Source organism: Phocoena phocoena, chromosome 14 (assembly GCF_963924675.1).
Source record: "Phocoena phocoena chromosome 14, mPhoPho1.1, whole genome shotgun sequence".
NCBI lineage: Eukaryota > Metazoa > Chordata > Mammalia > Artiodactyla > Phocoenidae > Phocoena > Phocoena phocoena.
Window position 1 is genome coordinate 55,760,926 of NC_089232.1, and position 16,388 is coordinate 55,777,313.

At 34.8% G+C, this 16,388-nt stretch overlaps 1 protein-coding gene across 2 annotated transcripts in view; it reads right to left on the reverse strand.

The window, feature by feature from the left end:
* Window positions 1–16,388, reverse strand: part of EML4 (EMAP like 4) — a 93,841-nt gene that overhangs the window by 49,210 nt on the left and 28,243 nt on the right. Inside the window, exons 4-7 of one of the 2 annotated variants that reach the window (XM_065891354.1) lie at window positions 15,865–16,038; window positions 13,866–13,994; window positions 13,369–13,394; window positions 356–479 (exon numbers count right to left, since the gene is read on the reverse strand). In XM_065891354.1, coding sequence (XP_065747426.1) covers window positions 356–479; window positions 13,369–13,394; window positions 13,866–13,994; window positions 15,865–16,038 — 453 coding nt within the window. Of the gene's footprint in view, window positions 1–355; window positions 480–13,368; window positions 13,395–13,865; window positions 13,995–15,864; window positions 16,039–16,388 lie in introns of those variants that run through there. The other variant, XM_065891355.1, reaches the window with a different exon arrangement.

Consider the following 16,388-nt stretch of genomic DNA (forward strand, 5'->3'; position numbering starts at 1 on the left):
GAAGGAAGTAAGGTTCATTAGGGATAAGTGGCAGAGCCAAGACTCACACACTAGCCTTCCAATTCTAATCTGATGCCTCTTCTACCACACCACAAGTACCTGCCTCGATGTTCGTAGGATATTGCTTACCCTATCTGAAAATATTAATTTTGGTGGTTTTAAATTGCTAATAGCAAAATCCATGTAATATGTGAAAGGATTAGAGATGACATCTCTTTACTTTCTCAAGTGGTTGTTATGTTTATTACATTTACTTTTTTGGGCATAAAGACAATTTTGATAGAGGCCAAGTAAACTAAATTTCTTAAACTAAAGACAAAGCAAACGAATTTGCTGTCACAATAGAAAAGGATACACCCACTCCAGTTTGAGCTTCTCAGGAGGCAGCTCTGTTCTGATGTCATCATAGTTGTCAACATCAGAAGGAATGAACATTGTAATTGGTCGACCTCGCATAAACATTTTAACATATTCTCCTTCTGTTAAGACACAAGAAAAAAATTAAGACAGATGTATTTGCTGAATATTCATAGAAAAGTGTATTATTAGTGTGATACAACAAAACAGATAAAAAATAGCTAATTCAGAGTTCTAGTCTCATTATACATGATTGCTTTTGTATAAAGACCTAGTCAAAAACATTGTAGGAAAAAAACCACTGGTCATTTCCTTAAGTAAGAATAACTATTTTCATAATTAAAATATAATTTATCTATAAGTTGGCACATTTCAACAAGACGGCCAGGAAAGCTGAGGTACAGAAATGAAAGAAAATAATTTTGTGATGGCAGTTTCTCTGACAATTGAAAAAAAGATTGTCAGGAGTAGACAACAACCATGTCCACCACACTACCTGATCAACCTACTGACGTTTAATGGCATACAAAACATGGCCTCAGAATATACCACGAGGAGTGAAGTCAGACACCCTCATAAGTCAGGAAGGGGAGAGAGACTAAGCGCTCTGCTACATAGGGCAGTGACCAGAGCTGGATGGAAAGAGGACCAAGGTCCCCTACTTCACAATCATGCCTACAATCAGCCTTGAGTCTAAGCAATTAAACTATAATACACTAACATTTTAAAGATAGCACTAGGAAACAGGTTTCTAGTTAGCAGCAAAAACATCTTTTATTTATATAAACCAATAGCTGTTTTTAAGACGTGCAACAGTCTAAAACTAAAAATGTTAAAAAGACAACTCCAGAATCAAATCAATATTTATTGTACACCTTTTACAAATGAAAACAACACTTAAGTGAACAGATGAGACTCTTTTATGTCTTAAAAACAAAACAATACTTAAGTGAACAAATGAGACTGTGCATGAGACTGTGTTGGGATCCCTGGTCCCAGCATCCCAACCTACATACACAGACAGGTTTAATAAATGTTGATGGTGGTCGTGAAATGTTTACAAAAGAACCTAAGCAGGAGGGAGAAAATAAGGGACCGAGTACAAAGGCATAGGCAATCTCTAGAACTTGCTAACTTGTCTGTTATATGAAAATCATGTTAAAAACAGACTGAAAATGTGATCATCAACCAGAGGCTGATACAACCTTAGGACCTCTAATAATGACCTAAGCTACTAAGGAGAAGAGTAGATAATCCAATAGCTTATGTAATGTAAACCATGGAAGAAGGAAAGAAATTATTTGCTGAATGTCTGTAAATATTTCTTCAAGAGTCAGATTTTAAAAACTGTGCTTGTTATGGGTTAGAAGTTCACATTACTTTTATTATTACTCATAGTGTGTTCGGCCTCAGGGTTTGATCTAAGAACAGGCTAAGACCTCCCACGCCATAGTTTTAATACCACATGATGTATGTCTCTATTACTTCTGAATCTAACAGTGGGCTCTGCTTCCTGATGAGTTGTAGCATAGCTGGACTTTGATGATAACTAAATGATTTAGTTACCAGCTGTAACTATTTCCCTTCAGCAATCATCTTTATCTGTATCTCCTTGTCATTTTTTGTATAGTTCACTTTCTTATAGGTGTCAATTTGTTACATACTTTTCTTCTAGTTGTTGTTTTTTTTTTTTTAAAGAATATGAATTCTTTTTTTTTTTGCAGTATGCGGGCCTCTCACTGTTGTGGCCTCTCCTGTTGCGGAGCACAGGCTCTGGACGCGCAGGCTCAGCAGCCATGGCTCACGGGCCTAGCCGCTCCACGGCATGTGGGATCCTCCCGGACCGGGGCCCGAACCCGTGTCCCTTGCATTGGCAGGTAGACTCTCAACCACTGCGCCACCAGGGAAGCCCAGAATATGAATTTTTAAAGGGAAATATCCTGTCCTTTGGAATTTCTTCCAAGATCATTGATCAGAGGTGTATAGCATAAATGCTTTCTGAATGGAAAAAAATAAAATATTTAATAGATGCTTCTATTGCCAGTTAGAAGAGATTATATGTCCAGCAAAGGGACTGGGTTAGGGATAGCATCAAAGAAAAAAAAAGCCCTCTCCTTTGCTAATAGAGGCAGCTCAGAATACTGCACTGATTCCTTTAGCAACTGTCAAGCAGCACAAGCAACTAACTATAAGCAAAGGAACTGTGCATCTAGCGCCTGTGAACTTTTCTAATATAAAAATGGCAGTGCATGTTAGGATGAAAAATGCTTTTCCTGCCGATAAAGTGGCAGTATGCATGCTGGACGCACAGAATATAATCGAGACACTGGGAACAATTCCTGAGACTGAGAGGGAGGCAACACAATACAGTGGAAAGAGCAGGAGCTTTGGAGAAAAAGACTGATTGGGATCTGAATCCCAGCTTTACCCCCTCCTAGCCATGTGACTTTGGCCTCATTTTCCAAATAAATAAAATGATACTACTACTTACCATTCAGAATTATGACTGAGTAAATATCACACTGTAAAGTGTAAGGTCTTCGACAAATATTTATTCCCTTCCCTTTGTGAAGGATTTATGACCATTCTAAACACTGTCTAGGAATTGCTTGTAATACATGATTTAACACACGATAATCTCTCTTCATAAGCTTTAAAGTGACTGTCCACAGAAGAGCAAGTGCAGCAAATAAGTTAGAATTCTGAGGGTTCTATCAGGTACACCATAATACATGGGTCACAAGTTCAAATATCTACAGGCCCAGGCAGGAAATGCAAATGAGAGCAGTGGGAGAATACAGGACGACCGGTTGGGGTTCGGGCACTGGCATGACACCAGTGCCCCACCTCAGGAAGGCAGCAGTTAAGCATCCTCAGGAAAGATGTGAGCCCAGTGCTGCTGATCTTCTCATTTTTCAAGAGAAACAGAAAATCTATACTTTATTGTGAAATCTCCCAATTTTTAAACGTTTACTCCTTTGCCAAAAAAGGGAGAATACCATGTGAAAACACACCTTTGGCCTGCATGTAGCTCACTAGTTTGCAACCTAAGAAGACTCTTTACCTTGGGAATTAGGTAAAATATATAGATGAAGAAGAACCTCTTTCCTCCTCAATCACTGTTGAGTCAAATTCTCACTGCAAACCTTTTCTTGAGGCTGTCAGGCTTATTGATCGTATAGTCGAACGACTTAACAATTTGTTTTACCCAAATGCTACTTTCTGGCTGTCTTCACTGTATACCAGCATGAAAGTCAAGGGGAAGAGATGGGCCATGGGACTGGTCAAAGAAGAGTATGAGATCAGTAACACTAATTAATACATTAATAAAGTCTGGTGGTCCAGAAAAGGAATGTGAGAAAGAAATGATTAAATTATCTCATAATAATCAGTAAACACACTATAGGGCTATCTGTATTCAATAGTGAAGCTGCTGCTTCTTGAAATGTAATTAATCTCAACATTTTATCTCCTATTTTGACATTGCGAAAATTCCTGGGACTGAGAGGAAGGCTATACAGTATAGTGGAGAGAACACAAGCTTTGTGATAAACAGAGACCTTGTTTGAATCTCAGCTCTACCACTTACTAGCTTATGCTCAAATAAAATATTCTTAATTGAATCTGATCAATGCTTAATTATAAAAGAAGAAATTCAGGGAATTCCCTGGCGGTCCAGTGGTTAGGACTTGTTGCTTTCATTGCTGGGGCCCAGGTTCAATCCCTGGTCAGGGAGCTAAGATCCACAAGCTGCATGGTGGAGAAAGCGAGAAAGCGAGAAAGCGAGAAAGTGAGAGCGAGAGCGAGCGAGCGAGCGAGAGAGAGAGAGAGAGAGAGAGAGAGAGAGAGAGAGAGAGGGAGGGAGGGAGGGAGAGAGAGGGAGGGAGGGAGGGAAGGAGGGAGGGAGGGAGGGAAGAGGGAGGGAGGGAGGGAAGAGGGAGGGAGGGAAGGAGGGAGGAAGGGAGGAAGGGAGGAAGGGAGGAAGGGAGGGAGGGAGGGAGGGAGGGAGGGAGGGAGGGAGGGAGGGAGGGAGGGAGGGACGAGAGGGAGGGAGGGAGGGAGGGACGGGAGGGAGGGAGGGAGGGAGGAAGGAAGGAAGGAAGGAAGGAAGGAAGGAAGGAAGGAAAATTCTGGGGGATATTGTTGATACCATAAATACCATAAATTTTATTAGTTCATTTCTCTAGAAACATATAATGCTGGAACTGGAAGAAATCTTAGAGCTTACCTAGTTCAAACGGCTTCTTTTACAGAAGGGGAAACCAAGGCTCAGAGAGGTCAAATGAATTCTTAGACTGTGTTCTGTTGGGAAATATTTTCATTCTATACTATGTTCTAGATCTGCACTATCCAAAATGATAGCCACTGGTAGAACACTTAGAAAGCAGCTAGTGTGAACTGAGACATGCTGTAAGTGTAAAATACACAACAGATTTTGAAGATTTAGTATGAAAAAAAAGTAAAACATCTCATTAATGTTTTTTTATATTGATCACACATTGAAATGATATTCTGGATATACTGCATTAAATATACTAAACTTAATCTTACCTGTGTCTTTTTATTTTTAAAATGTTGCTACTAGAACATTTAAAATTATATGTGTGTTATACATTATATTTCTATTGGACAGTACTGTTCAGACAGTGGTGATATCTTTAGGCTAGTCCACATAAGTCCAATTACCTGACAGTACAGCTTCCTTATAATCCAAATAGTATTAGCTTGAGCTCTGGATCCCAACAACAGGAAACCAGAGAGTACAATAGAAGAGGAAGATGTTTCTGCTCTATTATCTTTTGGAAGAGTGAATGCTAGGCCAAAATTTGAAATACTGTATTTCCATGTCCTTCTTGCACACCTCTTAGTCCTTCCCCTTCAGCCTCCTCATGTGCTTCTACTTTAGAACCTCCCCTGGGCTGTCCTATCCTCCAAAGTGCTTCAAATTGCAAAATGATCATTATATTCCCTAATCCAAGCTTTTTGGCAGTTATTCTCAGGTGTTCTAAGAAAAGCAGTATTGCTGAAATAATTCATACTGATATAAATAACTGGTTATTAACATTATATGTTTAAAAGATGCTTATCAAAATTTATTAATTTTTCACAGATTATAACAAAGCAAAAGGAAAAATTCAAGGAGAGTGTAGAAGAAAATTAGTACTGGGCATACTCTGCTCCAAGATTGGTTCCTCCTGTGCTTTTTTATCCTTTTAAATAGCTTGCTCGATTTGTGCACCTAGAGATTAAAAAAAAAAAAAAGCCTTTCAAAGGCAACAGCAGAGCTTCAAGGGTCTGGACTATGACTTGTACTTGTTTATGTACTGGGTATTGCTTTGTAGAAAGCCTTCTGAACTTCTAGAATGCTTACAATTTAAAGCATCTTTCTCCTAAAGTTTTCACTTTAGGAATTCATTTTTATATTTTACGATCTTTAGAACTAAAGAGCTCCCCCCACAACTGAATTTGAATCTTATATGTAACTAAAATGTAGCTAGCTGTGAGATGCTACCTAATTCCAGCAAACAAACAGAAAATTTAAGAATCTTTACTTAATTTGAGCTTTTTCTCTGATACTACCAGTTCCATTCCCCAAAACCACAGAGCTACAGAACAGGCTGGTAAACAAGATGCTAGAAATACTGTCCACAATTTAACGGTAGAAAGTGACAAAGACCATTTAAGGAAAGCTAAAATCTTTTCTTGAAACTCATTTATTTTTAAACAAAATATTTCAAGTCCCAGTTAATGATCCAGTTACACTCGAGTAATAATTTAAAAAATTCCAATGAAACAATGTAATCTGTAAGGATCTTTGAATTTTGAACAAGGAAATTGATTTGTGCTATAATAAAGTCTCAATTTCACCCCTTTCAAATGTCTAGCTGTAAAAATAGATCATAAATGTAGACTCCAAAATAAAAAGGGGAGTCATGAATTTAAAAGGATATATAATCTAATCTTATTGTGTTCATTTAAAAAATTCCTAATTGTGCTTGCCAAATATTATGTAGTTAGTTTTACTGGCTGGGACAAGAACACAGTTCTGAAAAATCTGACCAAATACTAAAATGCTACCTTAATTTTCGTTGTTCTATAGGTAGAGTTCTACTAGCTGGTAAATTTTATTGAATTCTTAATTACATGGGGGTTGGGTGAGGGTACACAATGAAGATGTAAAATGTGTTAACCTAGCCTCTTAGGAGCTTACAAGACAGACATAACCAAGTCTTATGTATCTGCTGGTCAACACTTATCTAAGTACAGTAACAAGCCAATTTGCAGTTAAGTAATTTTACAGTTAAGTAACTTTCTTGAATCTAAACCTCCTTTAATCAGATTTTTCTTTGCTGTTTTGCTTTTTGGTTTTTTTTTCAACAACTGTGATTGTTATAAAATTACTTGAAAATATCAGACATGGGAGTTTGCGTAAGCATTTTAATTATTTTTACTGCGCGAAAAAGGCTTTCTTTGGTAAAAGATGGGAAATACGTCTATTCCAACAATATAAGGCACATAAAACTTCTTCTGAAAGATTTGCTATACTGCTGAAAACATTTCTGAACTAAGCAAAACATGGTTGTACTTTACAAAGTCCCTCAAATCACTCATTTGTATCCCCAGGAAAAGTTATCTTAAACACTAAATGAAAAAAATTCTTCATTTTATCTGAATACACCAAGTTGGATTTAATTTTTTAAAAATAAGAAATTAAAAAAAGAAACTTCAGATATTGAAATATTTATCCCTCTCTTTCTCAATTAACTATAGCAGAAAGAAAATCAAGAGGCCCAAGGGGAACAATAAAAACTTATATATGAAATTCTAAAGAGTATTAAAGAGTATTGAGAGACTTCATCTTTAATGTTTTATTTCTTTAAAAAAAAAAAAAAAATAGGGACTTCCCTGGCAGTCCAGTGGTTAAGACTCCACGCTCCCAATGCAGGGAGCATGGGTTCGATCCCTGGTCGGGGAGCTAAGATCCCACATGCCGCATGGCGTGGCCAAAAAAAAAAAGTTAATTAAAAAAACCCGAAACCCCCCAAAGCCTGAGTCAAATAAAGCAAAATGTAAAGATCTAATAAATCTGGGTGGTCAGTATATGCGTGCTTGAAATATTATTTGCATGTATTTTTAGAAAGATGAAAATATTTAATCTTTAAAAAGTTTAAAAAGCATTATTTAAGGAAATAATCAATAGAATCTTTTTGGTGAAATTGTTCCTTGGAGAATCAACTATGAGTATAGCTCAGGAATGTGGCATGTGATTTACTATGCTTTTTCTTGCAGTTTTGTATATGCCACTGATCATTTGTATCTCTTTTCTGCTACACTAATTAATCACAAGTTTCAGAATTCTTTTCAAAGTGCTTCAGGAAAACAGTAAACAGTTGATACAGTGAGCAACACATTGTGGAGTCTAATTGCGGTTTCTGGACAGAACGGATTTCTAACTATACTAGCTCAGTTAACTAGCATGCTTAAGGAATGCAGATTTTCTAGTTAATTACATTTTCTAGTTTAGATTTTTTTTTTAAAAAACGTATGCCTACAGTTGTGAAAGTTCGGTATGGGTGAAAAGTCTTCAACTGGAATAAAATAAATATGCCCAAGACTAGGATACTCTCATGAAAAGTCATATTCTCCATGTTCAAAGGGGGCACTTGGGACTTTTTTCTCAGCTGAAAATAAGGAAAGAGGATGTCAAGAACACATATTCTTAGAAGTTGGGATAATTTATACTAAAAAAATTGGACAGCCTTTAAATACATTTTAATCTATAAGACTGTCACCAACAGATACCAGATTTCTGCTTAAAAAAATCTCCAACAGAGAAGAGGTTCCCCCTTTTTGGTCTCCTTTTAAATACAGGCAATACTTGGACAAAGCCCAGACCTAGGGATCCAAGTAATGATTATATATCCTATTTAACATATGCCAATAGGTAAATTTTAGAAGTGAGTGTATTTTTTTGGAGGTGCAATATTTGGTTTCCTGCCCTTCCTGCTTATTCACATTTAAAATAGACTTAAAGCTAGCACCCTTCTTTCTAAATTCTGGAACTGCAAAGTTTTGGATATCATCTCAGAAACAGCAAGGAAAGATTCTATCTGTAGCACAATTAAGGGCTTTTGACTTCTTTGGTTTGTTTCAAACTGTACACCCCCTCAGCAGGGGACAATATAGTTCCTCTCAGTAGGTAACACAATATACAGACAGTGTCAGTAGGACTGCTATCCTATATTCTTACAGGTAAATTTTAGTTATTCTTTCAGATACAATGCTCAGTTTACACAGATGTGATCAGGTTTTAGGACAGAACATGCCTGGAGCCAACAGGTCAGAAAACAATACAAGGCACTGAACAAAAGCACCTGTATTCAAATTCTTTAAAGGTAGATTAAACATGAGTTAGTGAAGGTATGGGGGCTGCCTTCCATTTTCTATTTGCTGCAGGAAAGAGCTTTTAAAAAGTTATTAAAGAGACTCTCGGCAACGTCTAATCTAAGCCTAAGTATATGTAAGAAAACTGAGGTCCAAGGTCTCAAGAGTCATAGGGAAAAATTTATTATCAGATGAAGGATGTTTTATGTTTTTTTTCATAACTTCCTTTGGCAAATGAAATTTTTAGTTTCTCCCCAACCAACACTCATAATTTTAGTCATTGTAGGATTCTGATTCTTTAAACTTCTGTGATTCACCCCTAACTAGGTCTCATGCTTATTATTATTATGCTCTTCCCACTAAACCACTTTGCTTCTCTTTCCTAAGTGAGGTGTCTAATGACTCTTCTGTTGCTTAGAATGAATCCATATTTTATAAATGTAATGGTTAACAAATACAAAATTGTGTGCTCACTACGATCAAGGACCTTCTTGCTGCTCCTAACACAGCAAGAAAGCTCTTGCCTCAGGGCTTTTGTACTTCCAGTTTTCTGTTCATGAAATTCTTTTCTCCAGATACCCAAATTGTTCACTCACGTCATTCAGGTGGCTCAAATGTCACTTTATCACTTTATCAGAGATGTCTCCCCTAACCACTCTATATAAAATAGCAATTGTCTACTCTCCTTATTCTTTCCCAATATGTATTACCTACTGACATATTAAGTATTTACTGTCTGTTTCTTATAGGTAGAATATAAGTTCCACAGAGTTCAGAGAATGTAACTGCTGTATCCCCAAGTTTCTGGGACAGGTCCTGACAAAATACACTCAATAAATACTTGTTGAATGAATCTTTAAAATTTAAAAAATGTGTATCTGATAAAGAAACAATAAAGAAACACATCAGAACTGTAATAGTTGTTAAAATGACAAGATTATTCAGTTTTTTTTTCTCCACTTTTGTAAATGAGTTTATATTGTATATTTTTAGATTATTTGAATGACTGGCTAAAACAAACTACTGAAGGATTTTAGACAGTATGTACTTCAAAATGACTTTTAAAGTATTTTTCATCTGAAGCCATTTTGGACAGATAGCTAGGCAGCTAGTAAGAATTAGTCACCTCTCAATTTTCTAAGATGTTACAGTAATAGTTCTATCTAAATACACCTGTAGTTAAGCTACTACTGCACTGGTTTGGTAGTTAAGCAAGAATGAATTTAATCATAGAACAGTGAGGCAGCTCTATAAGAGGAAGTAAAAGTGTGATTTGGTGACTGAGGAGTTCTCTTTTCCTCAATTAAGCAGATTTCTCTCCAGTAGGAACCTGAATCATTCAGGTTCTCAACATGACCAGACAATTAAAAGAGTTTAAAATGTAACAAGAGAAAATTGATTTAGGATTACTCAAGCCTGAAAAGGACAGTTAACATGCAATAATTTGAAGACATTCAGGTTCTGCTCTAGAAATGAGGACATGTGACACTTATTTTCCATATTTTAAAAATGTAATATACTAGATAATGATTATAAGATGAGCTTATGAGCTGTACTCATTTCATTACAAAATTTACCTAGTATATTATTTCTCTTGTGATGGGAAAGGATCCAACAGAATTAGGGAGAAGAGTAATGAAAAGGGGCTTAAGTTTCAAGGATTTGAGTGTAGATAAGGATCTAATTCAGTAAGAGCCTCTTTTTATAGGACATGGTGTAACACGTCCTTCCCCCCACATCTAGCCTCGGAGATTGCCCTGTGTACATCTCATTTCACCTCCCACTGCTTTCAACCATGGTTTCCTTCCTTCTGTCTAAGTGTTGATCAGAATATGCAGATTTATGCTCTTCTACTCTGCTGTGTCTGAAGGACACAGTCATTTCAGGTGAAGTTTTCTCTGCTACCACTCACTTACATGTACCAAATATAAATCGCCTTGTCCCCAAAACAAAGCAGATGACTTACAGCAAGTCACACTTGTCACTGTCAAAAAAAAAAAAGAGCTAAAGAATAAATCACATTCTAAAAAGACTGTCCAAAAATGACAGATATTTTTTTAAATGAAATATTTTAGATTAATACCTAAAGTATAAGAAAATGTGCTGTGAAATATGTTATGCAAAATGAATACCAAACTTAAATTTATCCACAACTTACATCAAGTGAAGATCATCTATTTAATGGTCATCTTTTCATCTTAACTCCACATATTTGAGTACAAGGTTGAGTACTGTCACACTTATATTAATGACTAAAATTTATTTGGTGTTATGTGCCAGGTACTATGCTTAAACACTTTATTATCTTTAATTTTTATAATAACCCTTTGAGGGTTTATTATTGTCTCAATTACAGATGAGAAAACAAAGACTTAAGAAGGTGAATTAACCAGCTTATGGTCACAAGCTAAGTAAATGGTGAAACCAGTCTTGACTTCAATTACACATGTTTAAACATCTACACTATGTTGTTTGTTACACACCTCTACGAGTAAATTAAGATTTATAAACAACTCAAGTGTAACTGTCCAAAACCAAACTATTCTTTTCTACACATCTACTTGTCCTCAAATGTTCCTTATTTTAGTAGATGCCTCTTATCTACTTTCAAGTTAGCCTTCATAGATTCCCTCCGTTCCTTACCTCTCATACTCTTCTACCTGTAATCTCCTAAACCATCTAGAATCCATCTACTTCTTTCCATAGGCTCTGCCTCACAGGCAGGCCTGAATTATATAACAGGCTGAGGCACAAGAGTTTTCCTTCAAGATACACTCTAATGATAAATATAGCTGATTAAAATGGCAAAGGAACAGGCTCAAATTCCAAAAATAAGGCTTGATGCAAGCAACATTTGACATTTTAAAACTCCAACATCTGGAACAATCTTCTTCAGCTAACAATGCTTGTACCAGAATTTAACTGACTTTTCCAGTTTTTCATTTCATCCTTCTTCCCCACTTTAGTGATGCTTCTCTAGCAAAACCCTTCCCTTTTAAATACATTTACTTACCTGCCTATTTGAATGGTTTTGAAAATTGTCACCAACACAGAGCACTCACTTACATACTAATCATAAGTTAGATCCCTTTTCCTTCCAAAGGACATACCATAGCACGACAAAGAGAAAGATAGCCCTTTCTCATTTACCCTCTAAGGATTTTTATAAAATGTAAGCTCTTTGGCAAAACATGTAATAATAGGAGCACCTTTTTATAGGTACAGTGTTTTCTGTTTTTAAAGTACTTTCATACATATTATTTCATCCTTCAGCAGTCCTGTGAAGTAAGCTTTATAGTTATATTCTCAGATTAGAAAACTACCCAGAGATGTTGCCATTTTGCCTGGGTCACAAGATTGTTATACAGTAGAGCCAAACACCAAACAGAGACTCTCCATTCACTGCTCTTGCCACTATATATCACTATCTCTCTCTTTTTAAAATGTTTTGACACATAATAAGAATTGTCTTTGTAAATAAAATTTCATTTGTCCTTAAGGTATTTCAACTATTACTTAATCTATACTTAACTATAAATTATAAAAGAGGGAGTAAGACCTAACTGAAAGAGAACAGCAGCAATAATCAGCTTTATTTACAATTTCTATGTAAAAACAAATGATCCAAAGAAGATTGCAAATACTCTTCTTATCAGAATCAAAAGTGAAAATCTACAGAAATCAAGTTAAATCTCTAACAAAAATTTTAACCACATTATATATGGTTAATATAATAAATAACCCAGGAAATAAAGATAACTATGACATATAGAAATGAGCTGTAAAAAGCATGCACGGGAAGGACATGCTTTTATTTAGAACAGCATGCTTCAATTAAATTTGCAGGCAATTGAAGGAGAATGTAAAACTGATGTATAAATCTTACCTACTTTGCAATTAAATTAAGTACACATTTACAGAAAGTCTTCTTTCCTTTTTTGGGTCAGAACAAGCCAACAACAGCAAGTAGCCAGAAATTACAATTAATATAAAAGAAAAATTTAAGAGGAAATGGATTTGCTAGACTTATTATATTTTAAGTCTTAGCTTCAAGAAATGAGTGATTATTTGCAATGAAGTTGGCAAGACAGGAAATTGAGTTAAAATTTATCAATCTTTTAAATGGCTTTTCTAAGTACAACTTTTATTTTTTTTAAAAAGGGGGAAATTCCCCTTAGGTATTATACCTCTTTGTAATGATATCTTTATTCCTACTGTTGACCTTAAAACTTCAGAGCTCAGAGAAATAGAAAAGTGGTTGGATTCACTAGTTCAAATTACTATATTTCCTTTATTAAGAGGAAAGTCAGGTAGTATAAAAAATGAAAAGCCAAATAAGAGATCCAGGAAGAAATTAACTAAGAAGGCGACCAACTGTGTAGCTTATTCTTACCTTGGCTGTTTTTTTCACGGGTTGACATTTTTGCTGGTTGAGACAAAAATGACATATCTTACAATAAAAATTAGATATTTTCTTAAATGACTATAACAACACACTTCTTTTTTATCACTGTGAGCTAATAAATAAAGTACACTGAATGAAAGTAAGTCAATATTCTTATCAAAAGAAAAAATTTAACTGATGTAGAAAAGATAAACATTTTTAAAAAAGGATTTTTAACTTACCTTGGTTGATGATGACATCTTTATGCCTACAAAAGGAATTCAAAGACATTTATTTTATAATTTTATTTGGCTGACTATTATAATCACCTGAAGAAATTGCAAAAGATTCAATGTCTAGGCCACACCCCAGATAAATCTCCAGACGTGAAATTCAGGCATCAGTATTTTTTAAAGTTTCTCACTGGTCTAAACTACTAATATACTGTTTCATAAAAGAAGGAATATTCCATTAGGATCACTTAAACAATAAAAGCATAGAAAGAATTTATGAAAATTACTCAAATTTTATGAGATTACTGAAATTTATTATGAGTTCAGAAGCATTAACAGGAAGACAGCCTTTTCTAAAGACACAAAAGGAAAAATGCACTTCGAAGAAAAAAAGATATAAATACAGATTTTTAGAAATGATTTAAACGTGGCATATAATTGTACATGCAAATGTGAGAGTCAAAGAATTAATAATTTTCAGATATAACTTAAAGTATAATACTTACTTGTCTGCATTTTTTATAACTTTTGATATTAATTTTGATGTTGAAACTGCCCTCAGTAATTTATTACGGCTATCGTCTGAATTTTCCCATGAATTATGTGACTTTTCAGCCGTTGGTGGTCGTTTTATGCTGGAAGAAACATATTAGTTTCTTAGAAAAAAATTCTAAGAGTAGCAATTGACAGTTTGACTAGAACATAAAAGCAGTAATTAACATTTTCTTAAAGCTAATCCAGAAAAGAGAAGGAAGGATTAGTTGAAAGTTTCTGTGCCTGGATGAGTCAAGGAGTTAAACAAGGCAATTACCAAGTCTGTTTTTTAATTTTCACTATATTTCAGAAGATTCACTAGAACAAATATTACTTGATCTAAAAAAAAAAAACCCATTTGCTTAAATATGAATAATTACTATCGCTCAGAATTTATGAAATTGCGTGAATTTGTGAAAAAACCTATACTTATTCAAAATCATTACAAGGTTGCTATTTTCATTTTTTATGTCCTCATGGAATTAAATTATACATGGTACAAATGACAATTTCTAAATAATTGTGGGACTAAAAGTAAAACTCTTGTTTATATCTTTTAGAGTCAATTTTATCCATGAAGTATAAACAATTTAACACAAGAATGTTATATTATCGAAACTGCTTCCACATATTCATAACTGAAATTTTTTAACTTATAAATGATTTTTTGGCTGCACTGCTAACTGTCCTACAACTCATCCAGCCTTCAATACTTCTTGTAGTAGTATATCCAAAGAGCAATTCAGAATGGCAAGCACATTTCCAAGAGACCTTAAGAAGCTGAAAAAAAGATCTGGGACAAAGAAGATGCCAAGTCAAATCAGAACCTTAAAGAGATTGATTATTAAAAAAGAAAGCCACCTTTAACCACATACAATCCAAAGTTGCAAAACATTAATAAGCTATATCCAAGAAAAACTCCACATCAGACCAGTCAAAAGAATTACAAACCATTTAGATAGCGTAAGAATCTGCACGAGACACACAAAGCATTTTTAAAATGTTAAACATGCATCAATCAAGTGAAGGGTGTTGTGTTTTCCCAAATTTCCATTAGAGATTTGAGGCAAAATACTAAGCTAATCAAACAAAAATATATTATAAATCTTTTAGGAATGGATGTCATTTATTTTTATTAAAATCCTAGCCAGTTCTGGGAATGGTTTATATTTTCCTAAGATTTCCAAGAGGAAGTATGATGATAAAATAAATCTATACCTAATCATAAAGCTTGAATCAACATCCCTAAAGCAGGCAAATTTCATTAAGTTGGTCTAAATATTTGATTACAAGGCAGCTGTAGTGTTGAACTCCCAGCATGCAGGTTTAGATCCCCAATTTAGGCTCACACACATTGTTAGAATGTTTCTCCCTTCTCCCCTTCTCATAACTTTAAAATATTAATTATTATAGACACAGAGAGAAGCCCTCAAGCAAGCCTTTAGCATAGAAAAGATTAGGTGAAATGAATTCAATTCTCTACTCAAGCAAGAACTTATCCTCCCAAAACCCAAAACTGAAACTGAGATGCAGTCACAATGAAGAGCCATTTGTTGAGAAGGGCCCTTGCAAGCTGAAGGTTGTAATGATGCCAAAATATGGTGAGTATAACAACATATGGCAATTTTCTATCCATGGCTATAAATTTATGCACAGTTATATATAAATTTTAAAATATTCTATAATTTTACTATAAAAATGTTTTGGTTTTAGAGTAGGTTACTTTTGCCTTCCTTTCATCAAACTGTTTATAACTTAATTTTTTTCCTCCAGTTTTAACTGATAAATATAACCTCGAATTTTCATTCCCCAATGTGTTAAAATACAGATTACAGCAACAAAGATGTAGGGGAAAAAAAGCCATCAGGCTTTTCTCTTGGAAACCATGGATAGCCAATTTTTTTCTCAAGTCACAGAATTTAGGTATCGTTACAACCATTCCCTAGCTCTGTACTTGGGGTCAGTTAAAACCTTTTGGTGGGAGTAGAATTCTTGCTTTCTTGAGTTTGTCTGTGTATTTGGAGAGGCTGTGAAGAGGGCTGGGGAGAAGGTGATGCTCGAATTTGTGGACTTTGATCATTAGAGTGAGATTCCTCTTTTTTTTCTCTCTGTCCTTGTGGTTTTTCTTTCTTTTTTTCTGTACCACTGTAAAATAAAGTATAACATGGAACAACACATATTTAAACAAATAAAAAAGATATATCAAACGATGGAAAAAGTCACTATTATATAATTCAAAATCCTAAATCATACAGCTAATACAATTTATACTGCTTTCATTCAATAATGAAAATATTTCTTTAAAAAAAATCTTCAGTAAAGATTAAAATCTTCAGCAAAGAATTTATTATAATTCTAAGGCAACATATCCTAGGAAGATTGCCCCTTTGGACCAAATTGGCCTCTAATGCATTTTGCCATCTTGGCAAATCTGGAAGGACAGTAGAAGCTCTCTTAACTGACTTAAATTTACCCAAATCACAGCATTAGTGACA